We start from the raw sequence: 15,240 nt of genomic DNA, 5'->3' as shown, positions 1-15,240 counted from the left end.
TTATTTAAAATCAGGATCCGATTTTCTTTGACATACGATTACATACGATTTTGACAGATACGATTCCATCCGATTTAACGGTCCGTTTTTCGGATGGAAAAATCGTGATGTGAACCTAGCCTTAGATGAATAATAAACTGAATGAGGGGAATTGGAATACAATTCCAGCTTTTATTTTGTCATTCTAACCTTCCAGACAGGTCCTAATGGGGAAAAAATATTGGCGTGTTTTGATGGTTGAATGCGATTTTGGCAGTCCGTGTGGAATACTGAAGTAGATAAAATGTTTTGTTCTTTTAACCCACAAAAGCCTCAGTGTAGAGTTGATCTGAATATGGCTTCTGCCCAGAATTGGGACTCCTTATTATGGAAAGCTTCTGAAATTCCCACTCTTAGAAGCATGCAGGGAAAGTTTTTAGAAGGTCTGGCGTAAGGCCAGCTGTTGGGTGAAATTTGAAACGGATTTTTGTAGAATTGGGTCATGTGAAACTTTGCTTGTTCTATGTAAAGGGTTACTGGCGCTTTCCATTAGTAGGATCCTCTTGGTTAATGTGCTGCTGGTCTGATTTGCGTATCCTTGAACTGGATCATTTGTACCACAAGCACGTTACTTGATGCTTTTTGCTTCTGACACGTGATTAATAATTTACCAGCACTTTCTTTGTAATGAGAAAAGGTCAGCCCTCTTCCTGAGATCCTTGTGATCAAATAAATTCCTCAAATATTTTCTGTCAGGTGACTTCTGATCATGGAAACCGTTTCTATACTGCAGAACAATGCTACTTTCTTAGGTTACACACTGACCCTCTTGCTTTTAAATGATTTTTAGTCGCAGACCTGGATGGATTTATGCTAATAAGAGCCTCCTTACTTCCATTTCATAAGTAGGCTCCCCATGTGTGTGTGTGTGGGGGGGGGGGCTCAAATTGATTTTTTTTGGGGGGGGGGGGGGGTTTATGTGTTTCTGTCCAACTTAATTTTTTTTACAATTTTTTTTTTTTTTTTTTTTTACAATTTAACCACTTTAGCCCTGGAAGGATTTGCCCCATTCCCGACCAGGCCATTATTTTGCGATATGACACTGCGTCGCTTTAACTGACAATTACGCGGTCGTGTGATGCGGTACTCAAACAAATTTGACATGCTATTTTATTTTTTTCCCGCAAATAGTTTTCTTTTTGGTGGTATTTGATCACCTCTGCGCTATAAACAAAGACAGACTATTTTGAGATTTTTTTTTCTCTTTAGTTTTTGCTATATTCCCCCCCCAAAAAAGTGTGTGTGTGTGTGTGTGTGTGTGTGTGTGTGTGTGTGTGTGTGTATGTATATGTGTGTATATATACCTGAATGTCTCACAGCCTTGACAGAGCATTGGTAAACATTGGCTCCTGCTGCTGTCAGTCAAAACCTGTGAGCAGAATGGGGGCAGGGCTGAGTGTCTGAATAGACGCACGCAGCCCAGATCGGGATCAGGTGCCCTATGGGCAGCAGCTTATAGGGAGCACTGGGTGGGGTTCACTTTTAGGATCTTCACTTTCCCACCTCTAATCTGTTTAGCAGGTATACAGGTGACTATTGTCCTGTAATATGATTTGATTTCATTCTGTTTTTTTATTTTTTTCCCCATCTGCGGTTTCCAAGCAGTGTGTAAACAGAGCAGTAAGTGGGACAAAGTGCTTTACTCAGACATTCCATTCACACTGCCAAATGATGTGTGCTTCTGCTGTTTATGCTAATCCCATGGATCATATAAAAGTGCTCTCAGGCCTCGTATTGTTTCACTGGTTATATATTTCTGCTTTAAATTTTTCAGGAACTCTTGAATAGGACATCAGTCTCACTAAAGCGTAGGGTACTTCCTGGGTAATCGCAAAGTTTCTGAAATTTGGGACATGTTGGACTGCAACCTATTCGACTTCTATAACGTGCACTTATCTTGGCCCAAATCGGTGAATTGGGACATTAAAATAGGTGGAAATTTACTGGTCTGTAATAATTAGGGTAGTTTAGTGCAAACCCGGCAATAACTTGCCTAAACCTATAACTGCCCTGTATTGAGTGCTGACATCCGAGCGGCAGCTTTGTCAGGTAGGACACATTTTGATCAGTGTGTGCTTGTCCCTGTTCAACAGAAGTCTATTTAGTGGACTTATGTTGAACGGAGGCAAACTTTTGGGAACCAGCAACTGTAGCCAAATGTCAAAAATGCTGTAATTTTATCATGTAAATGTTCAGATTATAGCTTTAAAAATACTTGATAAAAGCTATTGGTATGTCTACTGTCCATATAAACCACATTTTTTTGAAAATTTTTATTTTGCTTTTCAGATTGCCCTGAAATATGACCCGCAGGTGGAGGAGGATTTGCGACTCTGGATAGAGGAGGTGACTGGCATGAGGATTGGTGACAACTTCCAGGTGGGCCTGAGAGATGGCGTCATTCTCTGCCAGTAAGTGTGCTTGCTCTATCATGCTCTTATATCCTGTAAGAAGTATAGTGTGTGGACTGTCATTAAGTGCTAATTCAACTGTCATGTTCCAGTGCAGTTAGTGCTTTCGGAGTCCCTGAACCAGACTGAGTTTACTTGCTGCATGCTTGAAGATGGTTCTTCCAGCATGACGATGACCCAAAACATACCGCCAAGGCAACAAAGGAATGGCTCGAGAAGCAACACATGAAGGTCATGGAGTGGCCTAGCCATTTTGAAAGACCTTAATCCTATAGAAAATTTATGGAGGTAGCAGAAACTTTGAGTTGCCAAGAAACTCTAAAGCAATCGTAAAGTCTTATTTTTAGGCAAAAACACAAACCTGTCATACTTGCCTGCTCTGTGCAAGGGTTTTGCAAAGAGCAGCCCCATTCATCCCCTTCTCGGGTCCTTCTTGGGCTCTCCTGGCTCCCCCCCCCCCCCTTGACGAGAGCCCCCATAGCAAGCAGGTAGCTTTGGTTGCAGCAGAGCTGCAGCTCCATATGTCTATTCAGACACGGATACCTGGCTAGGCCCCACCCCCTCTCTTCTTATTGGCTCACTGACTTTGACAGTAGTGGGAGCCAATGGCTCTCCGCTGCTTTCTTAGCCAATGAGAAGGAGTTTCGGGCAGCTGAGTCTCTAATGCAACATCACTGGATAGAAATGGGTTCACGGGGGCTGGTGCACACATATATACCCAGTGAAGTGAACAGCCTCAGGTGATATAGAGATTAAACAAATCTGTATCTGTGTCTTCAGCGCTCTCCTGTTTAGAAAGTAAATATTGTGTTAGAAATCTTTCTTCCTGTTCAGCACTGGGTGTGGAGTCTGGACATACACTGGTGTGACAGCTGATTGGTGGAAAGACACCCCCCCTCCATATAGGCAGAGTAATAAAGAAGAAACTTGTAGAGCTGTGCTGTGAATAGACCAGCTTTTTTGCTTCTTTCTCTCTATGCACCCTCCCCGACACAAATTTCCAGCTGCTTTTATCTCCAGTGTCTGCAAGCTTGTCAGAATTTATGCTAACAGAGGAATGGTGCAGCAGAAAGACACAGGACTCAGAACTTTGGAGATAGATAAGTAACCACTGCAGATATGTGTCCAGGTCAGATTTCATGAATGGGGTTTACATCCACTTTAAGGATTTAGAGAAGATGCTGTAAAGGGTGGACCAACATCCCTCCAGAGATGTGTGCCAACCTGTTAACCAACTACAAGAAAAGTCTTTCCTTTTTTGTTTTTCTGGATTTTTGGTTGATATTCTGTCTCTATCATTTAAAATACACCTATGACCAAAACAATGAAGGTTTGATCATTTTTATAAGTGGGTAAACTTAAAAAATCTGCAAGGGATCAAATTTTTATTTGATTAGACATTGCATATATAATTTATAACTGTGTTGGCATGTATACCTAAAATGTTGACAAAATGCATTTGAAGCCTGTAAAACTGCGCTTTGTGTCCAAACTGTACACTTGTGTGTGTGTGTGTGTGTGTGTGTGTGTGTGTGTGTCCAGCTTTATTCTTGGTTTGCTGAATAGACTAGAGGTGGAGACGGGAAGATGTGGAGCTGCATGCTTTGAATAGTAGTTTTGGCCTCCTGGATAGAGGGTGGTGGTAGAGCTTTGTAAATCTCACTTGCGAGTGCCCAGAATTATGAACTCTTTGACAGGTGAACAAATTAACAACACATATATTTTATGAGTGTTTAGCTGCTTTGCTGGAGTTGTGGTTTGAATTTACAGAAAGAGAGTAATTGTACTTTGACTAATTGCATGTGTCCATATCGCATTTTTGCTCCAGGCAAGTATGTTCAGCAGAAAGTAGCAGGATGAGCAGCAATGTGTTTTTTTGCTTTGTACCTTGGACTAGGAAAGAAATGTATTTAATACTACACAGATGTAGATGAGCAAAGATTTTCAGCGAAACATTTTGTAACGATAAAAGATTATAAAACTAGCAAGAAAAATGCTACTATTATGGCATTGAAAAAATGTGACCCAACATATTTTGCATTGGGACTAAATTCATGTTGCACTTGATATTAGAAAGTGACCACTAGGTGTCTAAAGGCCTGACATACCTTTTTTATAGAGACACGCCCCCCCCCCCCCAGGTACCCCATCAGTTGGGGAGCTCTCTTATGCAGATTTTGACCAGCTCCAGTCATATAGAGCTCACCCTTCTGTTTTTTGGTTTTGGGACTTAACATTGATTAACGGCTTATTGTGAGGGTTGGTTAACCTGAGCGCTCAGTAGATCAAAATGATTCATATAATAGAGAGCTCTAAATTTAAGGTTTTCCCTTTTGCTTGATGAGGTATATCAATGAACATACAGTACATCCGGAAAGTATTCAGCGCTTCACTTTTTCCACATTTTTGTTATGTTACAGCATTATTCCAAAATTGATTAAATTCATTATTTTTCTCCAAAATGCTACAAACCATACCCCATAATGACAATATAAAAGAAGTTGGTTTGAAATCTTTTGCAAATTTATAAAAAAAATAAAAATACATAAGTATTTTGCAGCCCTTTGTTGTGACACTCAAAATTGTGCTCAGGTGCGTCTTGGTTCCACTTATAATTATTGATGTTTCTACAACTTTAGACCATCTGATGGTCTTGAATATGGCTAGGACTCAGGAATTGGAACAGGGACCTCCCCCTAAGGTCAAAGGTCAGAAGGCGGGTTCCCAGAGGTCAAAGGTCACAGGGCGTGGCTGACCCACCCCCACCAAAGTGTACCGCCTACTCCAAATAAGTCGGGGAATGCGTCTGGGGTATATTCAGACCATCTGGGGTATATTCAGTTGATTGGACATGATTTGGAAAGGCACACACCTGTCTAATATAAGGTCTCACAGTTAACGGTGCATGTTAGGGCACAAACCAAGCTATGAAGTCCAAGGAATTGTCTGTACACCTCCTGAGACAGGATTGTATGCAGGCACAGATCCGGGGAAGGGTACAGAAAAATGTCTGCATCTGTAAATGGAAGAAGTTTGGAACCACCAGGACTCCTCCTAGAGCAGGCTGCCCCGGCCATACTGAGTGATTGGGGGGGGGGGGGACGACGACGACAAGGGCCATAGTCCGGAAGATGACCAAGAACCCGATGGTCATTCTGACAGAGCTCCAGCGTTTCTCTGTGGGAAGATGAGAACCTTCCAGAAGAGCAACCATCTCTGCAGCACTCCACCAATCAGGCCTGTATGGTAGAGTGGCCAGACGGAAGCCACTCAGTAAAAAGCACACGACCGCCCGCCTGGTGTTTGCCAAAATGCACCTGAAGACCACGAGAAACAAAATTCTATGTCTAATGAAACAAGGAATGAAGTCTTTGGCCTGAATTGCAACCCTCATGTCTGGAGGAAACCAGGCACCACTCATAACCTGACCAATACCATCCCTACAGTTAAAGGGGTTGTACACCCTCCTGTTTTTTCACCTCGATGCATCCTATGCATTAAGATGAAAAAACATCTGATTAATACCGCCCCACGTTTTTCATTGCCAGAGCCCTGGAAAGTCCTGTGTCGAATGCGCTGGATCTTTGCCCGGGGTTCTCGGCTCTTCATTGGATAGATTCATAGCAGCGCAGCTGTTGGCTCCAGGTACTGTCAATCAAATCCAATGACGCGGGAGTCCTGCATTCTGCAGCTTTGGACGTCGAATGCAGGACTCCGGAGAACGCCGGCAATGTAACCCCCTTGGGAGAGCACTTCCCAGAGGGTTTTATCTGATGCGGGGAGGAGCCAAGAGAGCCGCCGAGGGACCCCAGAAAATGACGTTCGGGGCAACACTTTGTAAAACGAGCTGCACAGTGGAGGCAAGTATGACATGTTTGTTTATTTTAAAAAACTAACCTATAGTGTCACTTGAAGCATGGTGGTGACAGCATCAGGTTGGGATGTTTTTCAGCGGCAGAAACTGGGAAATTAGTCAGGATCGAGGGAAAGATGAATGCAGTAATGTACAGAAACATCCTCTAATGAAAACCTGCTCCAGACCTCAGACTGGGGCGAAGGTTCATCTTCTAACAGGACAACAACCCTAAGCACACAGCCAAGATAACAAAGGACTGAGACACGGGATAACTCTATGAATGTCCTTGAGTGGCCCAGACTTGAACCTGTTTGAACATCCTCTGGTGCGATCTGAAAATGTCTGTGCACCGACACTCCCCAGCCAACCTGATGGAGCTGGAGAGGTCCTGCAAAGAATGGGAGAAACTGCCCAAAAATAAGTCTGTAAGTCTGTAATTGGTGCTAAAAGTGCTTCAACAAAGTATTGAGCAAAGGCTGTGAATACTTGTGTACATGTACCACCTCTGCCTCCTCTCATTGGTTTGCTTTATCCATATTCCTGTGTACCAAGCCTCGTTTTGGATCCATGTTCCCCAAGCGGATGACGTTGCGCTTGGACGCTTCCACCTGCCGGTTCACGTAGCGGTTCACACAGCTGCTGATCTGCTCCTCTCCTTTCCACGGCTGCCCCGCTGTCTACCACCGGTGCTCCAGCCTCAGTTTGCTCCATCTACCCGGCTCTGCATTAATCCTCTCCCTCGTCACATTGGAGGTTGTTTTTGCTTATGTGCAATCCACCACTGCAGCGCCGCTCCATACAGCAAGTTTATCTCTTGGCTTGTTAAGGTACTGCCACAGTGGTTTCCATGTTGGTCAAGCATTCCATCCATGTGAGGAGAGTTTTAGTTTACCACATTGGCCTCATCGGAGATTGTTTTGAAGTGATCAATTGCTTTCCTTCTATAGGAGTTTCCATTCAGCGCTTCCAGTTGTGTACATGTGGATTTATTATTTATTTTTTTATTTTTAATACATTTGCAAAGATTTCATTCAAACTTCTTTCACGTTGTCATTATGGGGTATTGTTTTGTAGAATTTTGAGGGGGGGGGGGGGAATGAATTTTAATTTTATACTGAATAAGGTTGTAACATGGGGTCTCAAAACTTTCTAAAACAAGGCCAGTTTACTGCCCTTTAGGGGGGCCGGACAGTGGGAGTAGAAAATATCAGTGTAAGGAATAGTGGCCCATCGTTGGTGTCAGTGTAAGAAGTGCCCCAAGGGCTGGATAGAGTCAAGCAAAGGGCCAAATCCGGCCCGCAGTTTGGAGACCACTGCTTTAACATAACATAAAATGTGGAAAAAGTGAAGCTCTGTGAATACTTTCCGGATGCACTGTACAGAGATTTCTGTGTGCTTAAATTCATGATCTTCTGGGTCAGCTTTAAACCCAAATACTGTTCTAACTGATGGTAGATGCATCCATTTTACAGCCATCCCAGCTTGGAGAACACTGATTATTTCTAGTGGCTATAAAAATTACATGAAAAATCCAACAGACTGATTGTACACAAGTTGATCGATCAACTTGGGTACAATCCGCATGCCCATATGTGATTCGAACTGTCTGTGGTTGGTTTTAGAACAGTTCAGTACAATTTGTTAATTTTTTTTTTTCCCTTCTAGTCTCATTAACAGATTACAACCAGGCGCAGTAAGGAAAGTAAATGATGCAAAAATAAACTGGCACAAGGTAAGGGCTGTGGGCACATTTCTTAGACTGTGTAGTTATATCATGTAAATGTGTCTTGATGGTGTGATCATCTGATTGTTCTACAGCTGGAAAACATTGGAAACTTTATTAAAGCCATGCAGGAATATGGGATGAAGCCACATGACATTTTTGAAGCAAATGACCTATTTGAGAATGGAAATATGACCCAAGTTCAGTCGTCTTTGATATCCCTGGCTGGTTTGGTATGTACCTCTGCACATTTATGAATTAAATGTAGGGACAAAGTACTGTGTGTGTGTGTGTGTGTGTGTGTGTGTGTGTGTGTGTGTGTGTGTGTGTGTGTTTTTGTTGCATGCAAGTAAAGCTTGAGGGAGAGAAAATGTAACTTGTATTAATCGTACGTAATGGGACACAGAAGAGTTCATTCTTGGGTTATGACATCTCCAAGTGATTGAACACTGACAAAAATAAAGCTCATTACCACCAGCATTGTACTGCTCCCAGCATTGCTTCAGTTTTTCTCTAGTGTCTGCAGACTATCTCTTGTGCTCTTGCTCTCTCTCATGTTCATGTTTCTACTTGAACTGCTTTTCTCTGTATAGCCCATGTACTCTATAACAGTGGCCGTTTTCAAGATCACTCCCCATAGATGCTTCTATCCAAAAGGACAGTACCTGGACCACAGTTGAATTGGGGACTAGCCTGTAAACTGTGGCACTCGGCTTGGTAGGTGGTTGCATTTGTCAGCTGGTTGGGTTCTTTACAGCTCCGGGGTCATGGTCAGCTGTGGCTGATCCCAGTCCATAAACACGCTATTGGGTATGCCTAGGTGAGGGTGAAGATTGAGAGCATTTACTGGCTCTGCTTGTTGTATGTGTAAGCGCCTCTGTTGTGGGGGGGGGGGGTGCTGTGTCCCCCAGGTGCTGTGTCCCTGCCATTCAGATGACTAGAGAGAAGCGGGTGGCAGTAGCTCCTTTCCTGCCACCTTTTAGGAATTGGTGCTGGCTGCGGTCACTAGAGCTCACTGTGGGCATTCATTATTACAAGGTGCATGCACGCCACCCTGTTTGGGCACACCAATTTTTTTTTCTTTAGCTGCTCTGCGCAGCCACCTGCCTTTTGAGTGGCCCATCTGCTACAATGCAGGTGCGGCTAGCCCATCTGTGCAGGTGCCATGTTGGAATCGTCCATTTTACATTGAGGACACCATCCATATAGGACACTTGAAACATGAAGTTTAGCCTAGGTTCACATTGGAGCGATTTTGTCATGCTATTTGACATTAAATCGTATGCTAAATGGGCTGCTATTGCTGGCAATGGCATCATTTGAATCTGTGCAGCGCTGCCCTGATTCCCACAAGTAGTTCCTGTACTGCTATTGGAGAGTTCGGGGGATTTGTATAGACATTCTGTGCAGGAATCGCCGCTGAAGTCAGACTGCATTGCCGGGTTGAAATTGTGCGAGTTCAGCTGAATTTGCAAGATTTCAATCCCACAGGAGTGTGAACCTAGGCTTAAGGACAGTTTTTAAAATGGACAAATCCAATAAGGCACCCACAGTAGCACAGATTGGCTGGCCGCACTTGCACAGTGAGACATTTGCATGTCTCCTACATGAGACGGGCTGCAACGCGACTAGGGGAAACTAGCATTGTGGATCTGGCACTAGGGTATATCGGGACTAGGTGAACAAGACGGCCTTATTTCAGGAGGAAGTCTTCCCTCCACAAATGAATCTGGCAGAAAACAGGCTGTGGTTTTCAGGCAACATATGGCGTCTCACTCCTCAGGGCCTTCGTGTCCATGTAGGAATTCTCAGCTGTTTTTCCAGTATGTTGGAGCAGCTGGCAGATATCATCCTAGCACCCTTTTTTGGGTTGAATGAAGAGGAAGTGGAGAAGGCAGTGTCTGAGGATTTTAATTCATCCAACGTGGATGAATCCTGTGAAGAGGACACCCAGGAACAGCCCTACTTGCACCACTGCACCATCAGGAGGTCATTGCCCCTGTTCAAGAACCAGAAAGTTAGGCATCATCAATCCTAGTCACTATGTGGTATTGGTTAAATCAAGTTTAGTCCTGAGGACTGTGACAGAGCACAACCAAGCCAGAAGTTGGACCTTTTTAGAGACTGTTGGCTTCCCACTCCTTGGTCACATCCTTTGTGCAAAGGGCAACTCACATTGTTGATACACTCACTGCTAACTCTGTGGGACCATGCATTCTACTTGAAAAGCAAGGGTTCTTGCTTTGCTGTGAAGTCTCACTCCAGCAGAAGTGTTGGTGGTGCTTTATGGGCTTTTCAACATCTGGTCTTTATTTCCCAGGCCTGTAAGGAGGTCTTCTGCTAAATCGATGATATTCAAGATGTGGCGGACATTGACATCAGTTGCAAAGTCCTACAGTCAGCCCTTGTCCATTTTTCCTCTTATGTTACGAGGATTGTTAACTGTTGGGCCTGTAAGCTGTTGGGATTGCTTTTGGTCCTGCATGATTTACTCCAAAAAAGGATTATAAAGGTATGTTTAAAGATCCTGTTTTTACGACCAGTTTATACAGTGCCTTGCAAAAGTATTCACCCCTTTGATTTTTTTTTGTTACATTACAGCCTTTAGTTCAATGTTTTTAATCTGAATTATATGTGATGAATGTGAAGTAAAATTGGGGGAAACAAAATGTATAAATCAGAAAATAAAAAACTGATAATTGGCATGCGCATATGTATTCACCCCCTCTATGAAGCCCATAAAAAGCTCTGGTGCAACCAGTTGCCTTCAGAAGTGACATTATTAGTGAAATAATGTCCTCCTGGGTGCAATCCAAGTGTCACATGATCTGTCATTACATATACACACCTTTTTGAAAGGCCCCAAAGGCTGCAACACCTAAGCAAAAGGCACCACTAACTAAACACTGACATGAAGACCAAGGAACTCTCCAAGTAAGAGACAATGTTGTTGAAGTCAAATCTATCATAACCAAATGGAAAAAAAATTGGCACAACAGCAAACCTGCCAAGAGACAGCCGCACACCAAAACTCACAAACCGGGCAAGCAGGGCATTAACCAGACGGGCAGCACAGAGACCCAAGGTAACCCTGGAGGAGCTGTAGAGTTCCACAGCAAAGACTGGAGTATCTGTACATAGGATGACAATAAGCCGTACGCTCCATAGAGTTGGGCTTTATGGTCGAGTGGTCAGAAGAAAGCCATTACTTTCAGCAAAAAACAAAATTGCACATTTTTAAGTTTGCGAAAAGGCATGTGGGAGACTCCCAAAATGTATGGAGGAAGGTGCTCTGGTATGATGAGACTGAAATGTAACTTTGGCCATCAAAGAAAATGCTATGTTTGGCGCAAACCCAACACATCACATCACCCAAGGAACACCATCCCCACAGTGAAACATGGTGGTGGCAGCATCATGCTGTGGGGATGTTTTTCAGCAGTCGGGACTGGGAAACTGGTCAGAGTTAAGGGAAAGATGGATAGTGCTAAATACAGGGATATTCTTGAGCAAAACCTGTACCACTTTGTGTGTGATTTGAGGCTAGGACAGCGGTTCACCTTCCAGCAGGACAATGACCCCAAACATACTGCTAAAGCAACACTTGAGTGGTTTAAGGGGAAACATGTAAATGTGTTGGAATGGCCTAGTCAAAGCCCAGACCTTAATCCAATAGAAAATCTGTGGTCAGGCTTAAAGATTGCTGTTCACAAGCGCAAACCATCCAACTTGGAGGAGCTGGAACAGTTTTGCAAGGAGAGATGGGCAAGAATCCCAGTGGTAAGATGTGGCGAGCTCATAGAGACTTATCCAAAGTGACTTGGAGCTGTGATGGCCTCGAAAGATGGCTCTACAAAGTATTGACTTTAGGGGGGGGGGGGGGGGGTGAATAGTTATGCACATTGACTTTTTCTGTTGTTTTGTCCTATTTGTTTGCTTCACAATAAAAAATAAAAAAATCTCAAGTTGGGCATGTTCTGTAAATTAAATGATACAAATCCTCAAACAATCCATGTTAATTCAAGGTTGTGAGAAAACAAAACACGAAAAATGCCAAGGGGGGTGAATATTTTTGCAAGGCACTGTATTAGTTGACTTTTTACTATAAATGTTTTCCATGCTCAGCAGTACAGGAAGGTGGCCTAGGGGTCCGCTGCACTGGCTGCTCTCTGTTTCACATGGAGTTGTATGAGGACAGCCTGGCCTTTGGTTTTCAGGGGGGAAAGATGCCTGACGGTGGAGTGGGATCTGTACCACAGGCTGATCTACCTATGCACCGAAAAATACAGGCTGCTATTCCTGACCTCTCGCTCTGAAAATGCTGGTTGTCATGATGATCCATTTGTCTTTGACCCAAAACAAGTATGCAGATCAGATTTTCATTGTGAATAAACCTATTGAAGCCAGAAACTTGTCTAACTGGCATTTTCATATGGTGAATGACTGGCTGCACATTTCTTAGAATTCAGAGTTTCTTGTAATGTATTAAACTGGAGTATGGTTACACATGAAATATCCCCCCGTACCAGATATTGGATTGCCAGTGTTGGGTGGAGTCCGTTATAGAATACCAGGTACTGTGCTTTTTAAATCGGCAATGATTCGCTCAGTTTTTTGTCATTCTGGGAGTTTGCTATGTGTGTGCACGTGACACATGTTCTGATTTATTGAGCTTGCAGGAAGATGTCTGCAGTGACATTTCCTCTTGGACTGTCTCCTGCTGTTGTCAGCCAGACCGCCTCCCACCTATTGCTGTTTGTCTGAATTCAGTTTCCCCCCTCGTGTTTTTATGGGGGTGAGACGCTGTCATTACGACATCATATAGGTGTCACTGCAACATACAATAAAATGATGATCTTTTTTTTTTTTTTTTTTCCTCCTTTTTCAGTCTGAGCCTTTTTATAAAATGTTTGATTCTTTAGTAGCTTTTGAAGCGGTTAGCACTATATCCACAAGATTCAGTAATGAAATGAGGGCTTGTCTGCTCAAAGCTTTGACTTCAGCTTTTTGTGGATGCCTGCAGATTGAGTTCTCTGCCACCTTTTTTCGTATCCAATTCTGGCCATACACTATTTTTTGTCCAGTTAATGGGCACAAATGGAAAATGAGTGTGAACTTTTCGGAGCTGAAAAATCCAAGAAACAGGTTGGTTAATTCTGACAAACATTAATTTGAAAGGTTAATGTGTTTTGCACCTGTTTAAAACAACTGTTTGCACTGCACATATGCGACAAAAGAGACCAAAATCTGATTCATTTATGTCCATTGAACGATTTGTGTTCCAAATTCGGTCATTACATGTGTTTTTTTTTTTATATAAATAAATATTTTTATTTTTATTTTTTTTCTTCGAAACTGGGTTATAACGATTTTTCGACTTGTGTATGCCTAGTATTAGACTAGAAGTACAATTGCTATTTTTTATAATTGTTGAATGACTGATGCTGGTTACTATCCATTATCGTGTGATATTCTATTTAGGATTTCAAGAAATCTTCTCTATGTACCATAGATTACCGCAGGGGTTGACAAATTTGCTTGGAATCTAGGAGCCAGGTAAAAAAGTTAGGAGCCAGAAAACGCGCCCCGTCCCGACGAGCTTGCGCGCAGAAGCTAACACATACGTGAGCAGCGCCCGCATATGTAAACGGTGTTCAAACCACACGTGAGGTATCGTCGCGGTTGGTAGAGCGAGAGCAATAATTCTAGCCCTAGACCTTCTCTGTAACTCAAAACATGCAACCTGTAGATTTTTTTTAAACGTCGCCTATGAAGATTTTAAAGGGTAAAAGTTTGTCGGCATTCCACGAGCGGACGCAATTTTGAAGCGTGACATGTTGGGTATGAATTTACTCGGCGTAACATTATCTTTCATAATTTAAAAAAAATGGGGGATAACTTTACTGTTGTCTTATTTTTTTAATTTAAAAAAGTGTAATTTTTTCACAAAAAAAGTGCGCTTGTAAGACCGCTGCGCAAATACGGCGTTATAGAAAGTATTGCAACAATCGCCATTTAATTCTCTAGGGTGTTAGGATAAAAAATATATATAATGTTTGGGGGTTCTAATTAGAGGGAAGAAGATGGCAGTGAAAATAGTGAAAAACAACATTAGAATTGCTGTTTAACTTGTAATGCTTAACTTGTAATACCAACGGCCACCACCAGATGGCGCCAGCTCACATCTGGTGGTAATAACTTGTAATACCAACGGCTCACCACCAGATGGCCCCAGCTCAAAAAAAAAAAAAAAAAAATTTTTTTTTTTTTTTTTTTTTTTGCCCCCCTTCCAATTCAAGTCGCCAGGACCCTATTTCTAGTCGCCATGGCGACCTGGCGCCCGGGATTTGTCGAGCCCTGGATTACCGGTTATTACTCATCCAGGAAAGGCTTTTCAGTCTCCGGCTTTCAGTTTGTGTAATGCCCCAATTACTTTACTTTGGGCATAGATTCCTGTTAGGCTACTTTCACATTATAGCTGCGTTGGCGGTTAAACAGCGCTTTACCATCATTTTGGGGTCACTTTTTGGCTGCTAGCGGGGCGATATGAAAATATCGATGGGGCGTGGAAATCGGATTGAGTCATCCGACCCATCATGCCCTGGGCAGTGATGTCACAAGGGGGTGTGGTCTCCGAGTAATGCAATCCGATTGCCACACCCCCATCGTTAAAGAAATGCAGGACATCAGCGGGATGCAGCAACACTACACTACTTTTTTTTTTTTTTTGTGTGTGTTCAATGTACCCCATACTTATTCATATGGGGGGGTGGGATCTGGGGTCCAATAAGCCCGCAGACCCTGACAACCACCAGGCAAGGGTTGTTGGGAAGAGACCCTTGTCCTCATCAACATGGGGGCAAGGGGTGTGTGGTGTTTGTTTTTTATTTTTTATTTATATTATACATTCGGTGGGATGGCCCGTTGATGACTCATCGGTTAAGCACGCCGTGGATTCCTGGCTCCCTCATTAGCAACCAGCTATATACAGTGTAAAAAACAATCAACGCAAAATTGCAATAAAAACGCGGTACTTGCGTTTTTTAGATGTGATCCATTGAAGTCTATTGCATGCAAAATGCTGCATTTTGCAGGAAAAGTCCCTGACTCTTTCCAAAAAAACGCAGAGGCACAAAAATGCATTGATGTCAACATGTTCCATAGAAACGCATGTTAAAAAAAAAAATGTCCCTGCATGTTTGCAAAATGTA

The 15,240-nt window shown here is 42.9% G+C and overlaps 1 protein-coding gene across 1 annotated transcript in view; it reads left to right on the top strand.

The window, feature by feature from the left end:
• CNN3 (calponin 3) overlaps positions 1–15,240 on the top strand; it is a 62,352-nt gene that overhangs the window by 37,945 nt on the left and 9,167 nt on the right. Inside the window, exons 2-4 of the mRNA XM_040359968.1 lie at positions 2,329–2,450; positions 7,972–8,038; positions 8,125–8,262. Of these exons, the coding sequence (XP_040215902.1) occupies positions 2,329–2,450; positions 7,972–8,038; positions 8,125–8,262 (327 nt within the window). The remainder of the gene's footprint in view (positions 1–2,328; positions 2,451–7,971; positions 8,039–8,124; positions 8,263–15,240) is intronic.

Source organism: Rana temporaria, chromosome 7 (assembly GCF_905171775.1).
Source record: "Rana temporaria chromosome 7, aRanTem1.1, whole genome shotgun sequence".
Classification (NCBI taxonomy): Eukaryota; Metazoa; Chordata; class Amphibia; order Anura; family Ranidae; genus Rana; species Rana temporaria.
Note: the sequence above shows the minus strand (reverse complement) of the source record. Positions and strands in the feature narration are given on the sequence as shown.